At 34.7% G+C, this 14871-nt stretch overlaps 1 protein-coding gene across 8 annotated transcripts in view; it reads right to left on the bottom strand.

Moving 5' to 3' along the window:
• SNX13 (sorting nexin 13) overlaps positions 1-14871 on the bottom strand; it is a 70096-nt gene that overhangs the window by 35451 nt on the left and 19774 nt on the right. For 4 of the 8 annotated variants that reach the window (XM_054815688.1, XM_054815690.1, XM_054815689.1 and 1 more), the window contains exons 2-5: positions 12773-12881; positions 7333-7435; positions 2118-2207; positions 1585-1706 (exon numbers count right to left, since the gene is read on the bottom strand). In XM_054815688.1, the coding sequence (XP_054671663.1) occupies positions 1585-1706; positions 2118-2207; positions 7333-7435; positions 12773-12867 (410 nt within the window). In that variant the 5' untranslated portion in view covers positions 12868-12881. Of the gene's footprint in view, positions 1-1584; positions 1707-2117; positions 2208-7332; positions 7436-12768; positions 12882-13119; positions 13213-14871 lie in introns of those variants that run through there. The other 4 variants (XM_054815694.1, XM_054815696.1, XM_054815695.1 and 1 more) reach the window with 3 other exon arrangements.

Below are 14871 nucleotides of genomic sequence, written 5' to 3'. Positions count from 1 at the left end.
CCTCAAAGAGAAAGACAGGGATAAAGAACTCTGGAAGAGAGGGAAGCCTACTGGAAAATCTAAACATGGAAATAAGAAGCAGAGCTGTCCCAAAGGGCAGTCAATCAAAACCATCAATAATCCAGATCCACCATCCACTCAATGAACAAATCACACAACAACACTAGATGGCAGCCTTACATCAGTCTCCCAAACGTGCAACTCTTGAGGAAGAAAAAAAAAAAAAAAATCCCACTGTACTCACTCACTCTAGAAACTCACAGGGTATATGAAATTAGAGATGATGGTACCAACCTAAGACTGCTACATCTATATCCAACTACAGTCATTATAAATACACTAGATCATTTTCTCTTAATAACAACAACTGGTGCAGCCCTGTGAAACCAACTTGATTTGTATAGAAGAACTGCACAGGAGTCGTAGCTATTTTTGAAGAGCTATAGTACTCTAGGAAAAAAATTAAATTTGCTATAACTTGACCTGCTTTGACACAAACCCAGCACTTGATACTGTTCAATGAAGTAACTTCAACAAATAGACAAAAACACTGAAGCTGGGTAGTCAGGTCCATTTCATGTAAGCACAGGACTGCTTGCTGTAATACACAGTTTATTTAGCCTAGTTTTCACTATTTCCAACACTGTTTCCTAAGATTTCCATTATTTCACAATAAATAAGATTTTATTATAGTGAATTTTTCTTAGCATTAAACCCCATTAGCTCTCCATCTTTGGCCTTTCTTGCCAAAAAAGCACACTGACCTACATTTTCAAGTTAACAGAGGGAGGGGGTAACAACACCTAAAAACTTCTAAGAGGTTTATCATATTTAGGTGACCCACAACCTCTTCTGAAGAGAAAACAGGTAACAATCAGCACAGTGGGATGAATACCCAAAATCATTACTTAAAGTAGATGGATACAAAGTCATGCCATACCCAGGTTGAGAAATCAGCCATACTAAAAATAAATAATTTCCCAGACAAGTTCCCTCACTTCCTGCTACTTAATTAAGCAGAAGAAAAAATATAGGACAACTAACAAACTATCTATTTGTTCTGAACCAACACTATTTTTAAAAAAAGAAAGACTTATGTGACATATCATTTTGTTCCTCAGATTACCATTCCTTTAAAAATACTCATTGTTCTTACATACTGAAGAGCAACACCACTTGTAGAAAAGTTATCTGAGCTGACACAGATACTTGAATTAACGGCTTTCAGATTGACTGACTTTGGGAACAGGCCTGCTGTTTATATGATACAGATGTGCATACAGAAAGGCGATGATTCATGCAACTCAATGCTTAAGTTGCAGAAAAAAAAAAGTTATTTGGTAATTTTAGACACTAATCTAAATTTTGAAAAGGCCATGACTATAAACATCATCTCCATTCATTCCTTGAGGGATCAGCAAGAGACTGTAGTTCATAGATTATGATTTTAAAATTTTACATGTTCTTTCTGCAAAATGCACTGAACTATGCCAATAGATAAACTTTATCTACTAGCCTACAACCCACAGAGGTATTTGCCCACTTGCTTAGACAGTGTATTGATGTAAATACAAATAATCTTACCTGGCAGAAAACTGAACAAGTGCATACTGAAGAGCCTGCCTGATTTCCAGAAGAAACGATTCATCATCGCTTAGTGTGTAATACCAATACTGCACATAGTCTCTCAGGGAAAACTGGATTACCTGAAATTGGAAAGGGAAAAACAAATAAAGATGAACTGATGAACAAAAGACAACAAAATACAAAATAGCTTTTTGTGCCTGATAATGCAACATCGGTAATCTTAAAAAGTTAGCATAGTGAACCATACTCCCCTATCATTACAAAATTTTGAGTGAAACACTACAACTCAAATACTGAAACCTGTTTTTCATAATAGTTTACATGCATTTATCACCACTATGCTAACTATAACGTAGAGAAAATAGACTGAAATATTGCCAAATATCCTGGCCCATCCTCAATGTTTTTCACTTACCACTCTCAAATATGATGAAATTCTAAACTTCTAGTTGTCTCTCAACTACTTAGATATTACATACTCAATACTTGCAAAAATAAAAATAGGTTCAATAGACCTGGTTAGAACTTACCTGTTGCAAAGGCTCATCAATTATATTTGCACCTGTCAGTCTTCTGTCAATCTTAATAGGTCTGGCTTCACGTTTCATTTCTTCTGTGCACTTGAAAAAGAGATTAGGAAATGTAAATTTGCAGGTTTTTGCTATAATTAAAAATCAGCTCTACTGTTTACGATACATGTATACTCCCAGTAACAACTTTTCCCTGTTGTAGAGTAGATAAGATATAATCATAGAATGGTTTTGGTTGGAAAGGACCATTAAAGGTCATCTAGTCCAAGCCCCTGCAATGGGCAGGGACATCTTCAACTACATCAGGTTGCTCAGAGCCCTGTCCCACCTAACCTTGAATGTTTCCAGGGATGGAGCATCTACCACCTCCCTGGGCAATAATTATATCTGTATTTTTTACTTTAGAGTAAATAATGGTGAGGAACTAACCTGAAAACCTACTTCTTGCTTACTGTAAAGGAGCAAGTTTGCTAAAATTCTAGATCAGAAACAAATAAAACTCATAGTTACAAAGGGGGGCTACGGATGGACACGAAAGCAGCACAACTTAGTTTGTGGGTAAGTCCCGAGTTCCATACTTGATTATGAACTTTCTGTGCAACCTCAGGCATGTAATTGTTCAGTTGGTTGGGTTTTTTTACTCTCAGTTTCTTTATTCATTCAATTTATTCTATATGCCAGAAGGGAAATTACTCTTCTGTATCATCACTACTGGAGAGACAAGTCTTTAAAGATAATTGATAAGGGGGTAAAAAATTATTTTATAGAAGGACTTGCAACTCAGAACAGTTAACTCCAAGAATGACTTCATCAGAGCTGGTTTTTGGCAAGTGACTTACTGAAAAATAACACCCTTTATCAGTGCTTCTTCGAGTGGGCTAATACAGTGTCTTTCTACAAACTTAAGGTGAAATCTGTAATAAACCCCTTTATTTTCACAGAAATAACAACCTAACGACCTACAATACTGTTAAAAAAAAATCAAGTTATTTTATTTTTGATCTAGAGAGAAAGTTATGACTGTATTGGAAACATAGAAGAACTGCCAAAATATGTAAATGAAAAAAATTATAAACCATATGTCCAGTGTTTCTATTCTATGCAACTCTCCCTAAGCATCTCTCATTCAAACCAGTTAACAGTGAATGGCAGCGAAATACATGAGGCCAGAAAACATTCCTCCTCCTATTTAATCAACTCTGTATCACAACACAAAAGTATTTGCTTGCAAAATTCTGTATAATTTTTAACTTTCAAGAAAAGGGAACAGTTCAATGCTACTTTAATATGAATAAAGTTGACTCATATTCAAACAATACTCCAGCTATATACACTAATGAATTTGCACAATATTTTTGTCTTTACAGTGCAGAAAGTATAAAAAAATACAGAATGGAATGAATAAATACTTTTACTAACTAGAGCATAGTTCAAATTGCCAAATAAAATTGTCAGAAGAGTTTTGAAGTTTGAGGACTGTGTGCGTAAAACCACATTTGGAAAACACAGCAGAAAAAAGAGCAGCCAAAAAAAACAGCAGCCAGAAAAGAGAGGGACATATACACAGAGAATATGCAAGGTTACTTGGTAAAAATCTGAATGTTCATAGGGTCATAAGATTTCAGGTTTAGGTCTGGACTTCAGGAATTCATCTTGTCCAACCTCCTGCTCAATGGAGAGCCAACTACGAGGTTAGACCATTCTATCATATTCTTTTTTCTCCAGTGAAATGTTTATGTACATGGAGTATAATTTCATATGCCTTTGATATGTCTGAAGACATCTGAAATTTAGAATATCTGCTTTTATTTCATTGGAACTACAACAGCTGACCGTAGTTCTCACTTGGAAAACATTGCTAGTTTTAAGCCTGGCCTTCCAGACACTGATTTAGAAGACAGACTTAAAGGAAGGCCCCAACTCACATGAAGAAAACTGTCCTATTTGATTATCACTACATACAAAATATTAGTCTGACATATTCTACTACCAGTATTAAATCTTTAGTTAGAAAAAGTGAATATCACTTATTATTGTTAAATTTGACACCTATTTACTTCATTTTAAGAAGGTAGGAAGTGCTTCTGAGTAATGTGGGACATGCACTCCAAAGTGAGATGTGGCACAGAGTAAAGAAACCATGCATGTAACTGCAGTGACTGAGTAGTCTTCAGAATTTTGCTTCACTGCTAATAGATATTTTTAAAGTCCTTTTTTGAAACTATGCTACGTAACCGTTAAATATGAAAAATGCCTCACTTGGACTGTGCCACCATTTCCCAAATCGCATACTTGCAGTCACAGGTCTTCATGAGTGGATAAGACACAGGGATTTACACATTTGCATCAAATCCAGAACACGTCATATAGCATATAATCAACTGACTCAAAATAAAGAGATTCAGAGACTAGTCAGGCACCAAATATGCAACTAGCACTTATAGTAGTGAAACAACTTATCTTACAGTAATTTGGCAATATTGTACCCAGCCTACAGAAACTCCTTGCCTTTTGGATGAAGCATAAGAGACCTCAATTATGACAACTGGACAGTCCACACTTCTCCTAAAGTTGGACTGAATCTAAAATTTTTATTGAAAATGGCATTCCAGTTAAGAGTTCAGAAGGCTTTAAACTTGCCTTTCATTCAACGTTATTTTATACAAATCTGCAGACAACTGTGTATCTTACAGAACCAGAACACTATGGCATCATCGAGTATATTCCTCACACCGAAGTTATATAAAACAGACTTGCAAAAAGAAAACTAAGTCTAATCCTAATTTTTAAACCTCCCTGCATGTATGCAGAAAAAAAAAAAGCAGAGAGGTAAATAATCTTCCATCAAACTTACATAACTATTCCTCCTTAATGTGAGACATTCAATATATATATTTGCTAGTAAGTGTAATAAGCAGCAACCAAGGAAATCTATCTGCACCAAATTCTGAGCTGTAACTTAAGAGTCTGGTACATTCTACACATTATTTCCATCTACAATTTTGGTGCTCTGAATTATAACCAATTTCATTAAAATCAAGCATTTGAACATTCATTTTAGCCTAAAAAACCAACCTAACAAAACCTAACAAAAACCCTCAAAACAATCAATAAAACTCTGCCTGCCTTTGGGAATAGCGTCTTATAAAGAACCTGTATCATCAGATTACTTCTTAAAATACAGTATCATGAAATTTAACATTGAAGTGAATTCAGTTTGTACTTGGTTCATGGAAAAAGCATAACCTATACACTAGCCACTTGAAAGAACATTCATTGTTCAAGACCACTTAGGGCCACAATGGTTTTAAACATTTTTTTAAACATTAACAATTTCAAGTTAAAAATATTACTTTCCAATAAAGATAAGTCAGCAGAAATTTAACACAGAAATGGAAAATAGGAACCCCAAGCAAACCACACATTTGGTTTTGGTTAAGACTCATCTCTTCTTGCACTGCTACTGAAAAGCTCAGCTAAACTAGCTAATGCTATTTTAACACAGTGGCAAAAAAGAAATACAAAATACTATTGTAGAAAACAAACAGATTTTAGCTGGAAAACAACTTTAAACAGCATTTGTTAAGCCAGTTAAAAATAAATACCTTTGTGCTACAAAACTTAAATGCAGAGATTAGTCAAGACAGGTCATTTGAGAAAAGTGATGTGTCAATAATTCACACTCAAATCAGAAGTCAAACTAATAAATTCACCAGAATTATGGAAAAAACACCCTGCAACACTTAATTTTTTCTAAAGCAAGCAAAACATACATATGTACAGAGTTCAAAGAAGTAACATTAAACTAAAAAAGTTCCAGGAATGTAGAACAAATTTAAAAGACAGAAAAATTTCTTGTAAATCTGCTCTCAAAACACAAGACATAAGCAACACTCCACAATCCATAATATAAGCACTGAAGTCCATATAGCACCAAGAACCCTAGTCCCCTAAAATGAGGTTTTGTTAATGGAATAGAATAATTTGTTGATTGTTGACTTGTCTCTTTTCAGCCTTAAACTTTATATTTCTCATTTGGACTGGCGACATTACAGTTTAGGATATACCAAGTTCCAGATTTATCTCAACAGCTTCAACAACTTAAGCGAAAAGGCCACTTACCAACTGAGCTATGAACCAGTCACAAAAAAGTTTTGTGATTAGAAAACATACTGCTGAATCACAAAACGCATTTCTTTCTATGGGCTACCGAAAGTTGAACACACACACACACGCACCCCTCCCTCTTTCACAGACAACATTAAGCATTGTGACCCGACAGCTAAAAAAGGGCAGGACGTTTCAGTCAAAACAGTTGTGAGATGATATATAACACAACTAGCTGTCTTTGGGTTAAAGTGTTTTCTCTATTCTGATGAGTGTAAATAGATAAGACCAAAATAGATCTAAATTTCTGACCTGCCAAGATATATTGGTTCATAAACCAGTATTCCTAGAAATTCTCTCTCTTGGTTATTTAGAACATATTCTGTACTAAAGAGATGCAGATTTATCCAAGCAGGAACCCTGAATTTAGGTCCATCAACCAAAATAATGCGTCTGTTAACAATTCAGAAAAAAAGAGAAGAGTTGAAAAGCAGATCCCACTGCTGCTCCACATCTACCTATGCATTTCCAGAATTTTCCCTTGGTCTTAAAAAGAGTCAAAGATAACAACTTCTACATCCCTGAAGTGCTGTAAATGTAGACTTTATTTAGGTTTATTTATTTAACTCTTCCTAGGTAAGAAAGCAACTTTCTGACAACCATCAATCAAAAGAATCCTAACTAGAGAGACTACAGATCTAGTGATGGAAGAATCCTAAACAGTCATGACAATCTTCCAAGAAAAAAAAGCAAGAAGGAACTACCACTCCCTCCAAAAAAACCCAACACACACAAGCAGTCTAGAAAAGAATGGTTTAGTAATTCCCTCATAGATAATATTAGCCAGTTACATCTTACTCATTTCTCATAATGAAGCCAGAAACAATACTTGAAACAAACTTTCCACAAATGCTTAAAAAGCTTGTATTTCAAAAAAGAAAAAGCTTGCATTTCATTTGCACATTGCAGCTGACTCAAAACATCAGAGCAGGCTCTTTTACCTTGGGAAATGGGTACAATTCTTAGATTAAAACTGATTATTAGTGTTACTCTAATTTTCAAAGTTATAAATTTGATCTAGAAGTTAAGACCAGTAAACTGTCCTTACCTTAGGGATCCCAACTGATGTACAAGGAAGAAATGAATGTTCACACTGCTCAAGGTACTTTTCTGAGTTGCTTTTTCCAAATAAAAGAGTAACCACAAAACCCCTAAAATGGAAAAAGAAAGACCAGCTAGAACCACAGTCACCTTTCCCCCCCTCTTTAGACAATATTCCAGAGCAAGCTATAAAATGACAATATATGACAATTCTCACAGTTTACTCCCCTAGAACAGTGCTCTTCCACAGTGTAGCATGCTGCTCAAAATAACTGACACAATACAAAGTACAAAGTTTCCCAGTCTTGCATTATCAGTCTTGATATATTCTTATCACATAGCAGATCTATATAGCACAGTCTATACTACACAGCCTGCTGCATGAGAAGAACCTGTGATGGCATGCTACCTATGCTCACAAATATTAGTATATGAAAAGAGGGGTAAATACATAAGCTGCTCTGTTTGTATTTCTACAAACATTCTCTTAGATACATTTAGGCCACGGCATTGTGGCATAAGCCACAAAACCACAAACCAGTTGGAAACTGATGTGGTAAGTATAGTAACTAACTACTGATTGCATACATTTAAACAAGAAGAAACATTTCAACTGGGAATTTATTTTAAGCTGCAAAGAAAAAAAACCAGCAGTCCTACCAGCCTGCATAAGAACAGAGTCAAGGAAAAAGACTAGAGGATAACTGAAGTCAAACACAAGCTATTGGGGTTCTTGGGGGTGTTGTTTTGTATTAATTCAGAATATAAAATCTAAATAAATGTACTCCTGGACCACTTAGAATGTCAGATCAGAAATTCATTATCTTCTTCCCTCACAATTCTGCAATGATAATTCAAATTATGACTTATAGTTAAGTGGGACAGCAGTTAATTTTATTATTTTCTTTATGATATAACGAAAGCATAAGAGAAAAAGCAACCACTACAAAAAGTTCAACCTTGCCACAACAGCTATAATTTATTTACAGCTTATGACAACAGGGCACAAAACCACACAAACATAAAGCTTGTTTTACTAAGAATTAGATGAAAACCTAAAGGCTGTACCAATTGTACCATAACCAAAATATGTAGCCTTTGAAAAGTACAGCATAAAAAAAAAGAGAATATGAAGTTACTGCTGCTCAGACTAGTATTGGGATGGCTAGACATGCATAGCTTTTTACACAAATTTCAAAGCATTCAATCTAAAGGCCAGCTGACCAACATTTGTGACCACAGGAACTCACAAAGTTATTCCAGGCTTGAAACGTGCTGAAATAATACATTCTATTAATATACATTGCTGTTGATATATGATACTCTAACTTACATGATTAGAATAAAAATTCCTAACCAAGGTAAAACACACCACTTGAAGGTCTTAATTCCCAAACTGGGAACCATTCTTTTTAAGTACTCTAGAGGCTCAGTAATTCAGAGGCAGGGAGGTGGTCATTTATACTTGAAGAACTCCAGGACAAAACAAACAAACAAAAAACCCTACACAAAAATATTATTGGTAACTTGATAATGCATAAGAAAATTTCACTCCATACTCTTGATTCTTTTCAGCCATCTTTATCTGCCAAACGTGTACTTTCTACATATGAGCATAAAAAAATAAAAGCAGGTCCAATTGTTCTTCTGCTCCAGATATTTCCAGACAGCTTTAAAATCATAACATGCTAGTAATATCATAATTCAGTTCAAGGACAAACACCTGCTTAGAAAAATCTCAATAGTTTCACTATGCTTAAAAGTTAACAAACTTTGGTTTGGGGAGGTGTTTTGTTGCTTTTTTTTAATTATTAAAAAGTATGGAGTTTCTCATTATTATCTACTACTTTGCTATTAGAAATCTCAGTCCTCCTTTAAAGAAAACAGTGTACCCAAAATACTTTTTTTTTTTGCCAAAAATCAGTTTTAACTTCAAACATGTATCAGCAACTTGGGGGGGGGGGTAGGTAAGGAGAGAAGAGGTTCTTTTATTCAAAAAGGATTGAAGCCTTGGAAATAACTAGCTATAGATTATACATCTGTTTTCCCTCAAATGTTATGACATTTCTAAAGTTAATGACTTATTTAAAAAATATATGTATATGCTACCAAAATAATTCAAGTATATGCTCGTTTTCTGAGATGCCTCTAAGTATTTTCATTTTCAAGCTAGACATGCTAGGAGCTTCTGCCTCTATAGCAGAAATTAATACATTTTATTCTCTAATTTAAAATCTTGTGCACATTAGAGGGGTATACATTGCCTGACCATTCAGTGCAAATTCTCATCTAATTTATCAAGAGGATATTCAACACAGTAAACGAGAAGTCATTTTAGTCTTTTCTGTAAATAAATAGAGCAGAAAAGGAAAAGTTGTATTTTACTTATATTTTTGTGGTTAAGTATTGCCAAAGATAATTGGAAGATCAGCTTTTCACAAGGACGGATTAACAGAACAAAGGTGACAGATAGGAAAATGAAGTCTACAGATTTATCATTTTCCCCATCAACTCTGAAAAGTAACAGCCTCAGCGAAATGCTTTGTGAAAGTCAAAAACCAGCTTCAGAACGGTTCCTGATTTGGTCAGCAGTTAGAATCATCAGTGTAGGCAGCCAGTCACATATATACGGATATGATTAAGTATCAATAATTTTGTTTTTTGACGACAAAGCAAATTCTTTTAAATGGCAAAGCAATCGATGGTCCAAGAAATTTCAATTCTCGTAACATCGGAAGCCTAAGGCTCTTGGCAGAGCCGCAATCCACATTATTTTTATTTTACTTCCTTAGGATTGAAAGAGGGAAGGAGTGAGGTAAGAAACATACATGGTACAAAGAAAAGACAGACGGTAAGACAGGCCCAGCACAGGTTAAGGGGTTTGCACCAATACTTAAAGTAGAGGCAAAAAGTATTTCATGAAGATTAACACCTTGTAATAGTCTTGGCTATGCAGGTTAGAGAAATTGTATCTATCTTTTGCCTCCTGCTTTTGGTGGAAAGAGCTCAGTTCCCTGAACGATGTGTTACCAGATCCCTAATTGAAGAGGAATGTACTACAAAACAGAAAAGCTAACATTTTATAAATCAGTCTTGAAACAAAATTAAACAAAGACAACTTTTGATTAAAGCTTTTATTCATACACACAAATGGTTTCAGTATCCCTCCATGCACACAACAACAGTACACTTACTACCAGCTATCTAAGAGGAAAAATCACAAAGAAATAATTGGATTGCACGTAACAGAAATGAAACTGTACAAACAGATTATGTTAATACAGCTATGGCATCAACATTGTTTTCCTTCACAACTCATTAGCATATACTTCAAATGTTTAGGTCAATACTAAGGATGCAATCAGCTACGATTCAACATTTTAATTTGTTACAATAGCAAAATGGGACAGAAGTGGACTCCCAGCTAGTAGAAGTCAGAAACTATTGATAAACGTCACTGGTTTTGAACAAGTATAAAAAATTAGAAAACTGCATGCCAAATTGGATAACAACTGCAAGTTTTAACATACAATTCTACCATAAAATCAATGTCCAAATTTGTTATTTTGCTCCAGATAAAGGTACAGTAAGTATTAAGGAAACTAGTATAATCATGAACCAAAATTAGATTTTTATTTTCTTATTTTATGTAAATAATGTTATGATATATAATTGCTAATCATAAGTGAATAAGTTATTTCATAACATTCATTTCTGTTTGTTTCTAAGAGAAACAGGACCAAGTATTGCATAATTTCACAGGAATTAATTCAAAAAGAAAAAGCAGACAAGAATAATTTAGACATAAACCTATTTGTCCTAGTTAACACTCACAGATCTGTATGCTGAATGTTAAAATTTAAAGTAGGTGTGTCAAGATTAACAGTATAAAAAAAGGCCAGATCACAGCCTTAGCCAAGAAGATGAGTATGTTAATGAAGTAATGACATTCTACTGGAAGGGCTGTGACTTCATCTTTGCCTACATAAGTAAACACATAATAGGAAGATGGATACAAATTCCGCTTTAACAGATATACTACCACAAGCCAAATTTATCCTTAAGATGATCAATGTTCACTGACTAGCTACAAAAATGAACTAAAGCAGAAAAGAATCTCAGCAAAGAGGTATCAGAGCTAACTTGAGAATGACCGAGCTCAGGCACTAGAGGCAATTTCATGGTGGCAAACTGTAGCTGACTTCAGACATACTCCATGAGAGACTGCTTTGACTGTTTGCTTTGAAAAGCCAAGCAACTGAAATTGAGCAAGGAAGAAAGGATAAGCTTCTAAAATTATTATATCCCACATTACTTTTCATACTGCAAATACTAAGAAATTAGTAATACAAAACAGTAAATGGACAAACTCTTTGCCTTGGACAAATAGCCAGCAAAATATCCCAATTATACATGAATCAAGATTTAACAAGACAAAAGCATTTACTTAAAAGATAGTTTTACTTCAACTACGTCCTCACTCTGGTAGAATGACTATTCTGATTTCTCAGAGATGGAATTCCACAATTAATGCAGTTGAAATCCAAGCATAGTGGCTCTAATTCTAGCCACTAAACCCTACAACAATTTTTTATGAGACACACAGAAATAGAGACACATTCTGTACACAATTCTGTATGCAATGAGAAGGTTAGAAGGATGTTTCAAAGGAAGGAAAAGAAAATTAAAGATAGCCCAAATACCCCATTAGAAGTCAAGCAGATCTTGGAGAGCCTAGAACTGTCACTGTCCTGCAGATTAGTTTTACAAGTGAGAGGAAGGAGGAATATCTCACTAGTACATTTAGACTTGGCATTAAAAATAAAAGTTTTAATGGTTACAAGGCAGACATTATAATATACAATGTAATAATGGTGCTAAAAACTACAAAAACATCACTCATTTGCTCCCTTCCTGTCTATAAATTATGACATGTCTACGGCTGCCAAACTGAGCTACTCATTCAAGATGTAGCATCATATCCACACACCCAGAAATATCCACTTACTTTCCTCATGAATGAAGTATTTTAGGTAGGAAAATGAGATTGTGATAAGGAAAAGGGACATAATTACTGAGAAAGTACCTGGGAAAAGAACTGACACAGTAACAGAAAGTATGAACTCAAGTTAACATTGGTTTTATGTAAGTATTTGTCCTCCAACACCTACATAAATAGCTACCTTTTTTTTTTTTAAATCAGAAGTAATTTTTTTTTGCCTGGGCAAAGGTAGTATAAGCACTGTTCAACAGCAGAAAAAATTACTTTTGATAAAATTGAGATTTCATAAAAAATATCTTGGTTCACAAAGAGCTGCTCCAATGTGGAAATATTAATTACATAGGAGCCACTTCAGATTTTCAGAGCAAACTATTTACTAATATACACATTAAAATATTACTTTAATAGTAAATTATACAAAACAGTAAGTAGTATACTTACCCACCCACAAAGCAGAGGATATAAAATGCAAAGTAAAATATAGCGAAGGGTCCAAAAGTTACTAGAAAAAGCACAACGCCAAGACTTCCCCATCCCCATATGGAAAGACTGGTCTGTAAATAAGAACACATTGAAAAGGAGTAATTAATGTGATATTCATACAATTTTAAGTCTCCAAAGCACTATCTGCCATTTCTACAAAGCTTGATACATTTTAGCTAGATATGACAAAACTTTTGCTTGATGAAATAAAAATTATTTTAAAAGCATACTGCTATCAAGTTATTTTGGGGGCTAGTAGTCCCATTTAGCCAACATTACAGCCTTTTTCTTTCAAATACTGTTACCCACCTCTCAATTCAGATGCAACTATCACCCTTTAAAGCATCATTCCTTTTTCTTCTCTATTCTCATTCTGTGCATTTTTGTTTCTTGAGATCCCTTCTCCCTCCCCATGAAATTCTCCATACTTCCAAGAAAAATGCAGGCTTTGTAACAGAACAAGGAGAGATGAATACAACCTCATTTTACACAACTAAACATGTAATTTTCTACCACCAAGCAGCACTATTTCTTCCCTAGATCAAAGCAATTGCAAGACCAAAAAAGTGTCCCCTTCTGCAGTCAAGTCACACACGAGTCAGCAGGTGCACCAAATATTTGGTGCAAGCTTACTTTTACTCTTCCCTTTAAATAAAAGGGAGGGAAACTTAAGGAATTGATTACTACATCTAACAATTTTTACCACAGAAATCATGAGCATTCAAACAATTCTTCAAAATATCTAAATACAATTCTGTTTGAAAATCAGGATATTTAATATATAAAAAGAGAGATCCCAATTAACATTGTCTCCATGCAGGCATGATCACGCTCCTAGAAGAGATCTGGCTTAGCAGGCAGGACTGACACTTCAGCAGTGCGGGAGACAAGGGTTGTTTCGAAAGCCCGTGGTGCAGCTACAGTCAGCCTCAAGAGCAGCTGTGGGGCTGCTGGGATTTTGGGGCTGATGGTTTGCACAACCCAGCAGGCAAAACTTCACCTGTGCTGGTGGATTCACCAGGAGTATGAAACAAGCAGCAAGATTCAGGTTATTGTGCCAATATAGGTTACGGTGTACATACACACACACACACACAAATATAGACATACACACTTGATCTATCTAGATAGATAGATGTGTGTATGTACATATATATACATAATATATGTAGGGTAATCTAAAAAGTAAGGTAATAAAAACCTGACTGAACTGAGCTAAAATAGTTTTGGACCTTCCCAATACTGCAATGCAGTCAACAAAGATTATATAAATTTAATTCAATCTAGTCTCTAGTTCAATATGGAAATCATGTTTCAGCCAAGTCCCAAGAGTGTGAAACCGATGATGACAAGTATTTATAGGCCACCAAAACTGTTCCAGCTCTAAGGTTCTCAACTTTTCTTTTTTTGTTGTCTAATTTACGCCTTTCCTACCAGTGATCAAATAACACCCTGATGGGAACTCAGACAACTGCTATGTCAACAAGTAACACTAACAAAGTATTTAAATAAACTCGTCTTGCAGCTTGACATTTAGAAAACAAGCAGAGATTGAACACCATACTTGCAGAGAGACCTTTTTTTAGCTTTTAATACAGAGGACAGGAGAAGCTTGCCTACAGCTCTTATTTCTCTAAAGGGACTATTTAGATTGCACGTTTCCATTTTAGGCATGGGATTTAGAAAAATCAACTTCCTCACAAAAAGTTTTATAAAACCTATAAACAATGAAAAATAATATAGAATAAGGCTCCTATATAAAGCAGCTTCGGTTCTTTTCTAAGCGCAAGACATCAGACTGCCCAAAAGCAAAATCATAGCTCTAAGGAGACACAGTTTCATAGATGTAAATTGTAATCATCAGCATAATTTAATTCTTCCTAATTTATTGTAAGTTTAATGGAACATTGAGATTAAACTCTATTTTCTTCCTAGTTAAAGTTTCTTAGCAAGAAATGAATAAGCTGTACTGGCTCTTTTCTTGGTGTTTGAGGCTGGAAACAATAATACTTGTCTACATACTTATGTGTTTAATTAAAAAGTGCTGCAATTCAAAAACTG

Source organism: Grus americana, chromosome 2 (genome assembly GCF_028858705.1).
Source record: "Grus americana isolate bGruAme1 chromosome 2, bGruAme1.mat, whole genome shotgun sequence".
Lineage (NCBI taxonomy): Eukaryota > Metazoa > Chordata > Aves > Gruiformes > Gruidae > Grus > Grus americana.
This window is presented reverse-complemented; position numbering and strand designations above follow the sequence as displayed.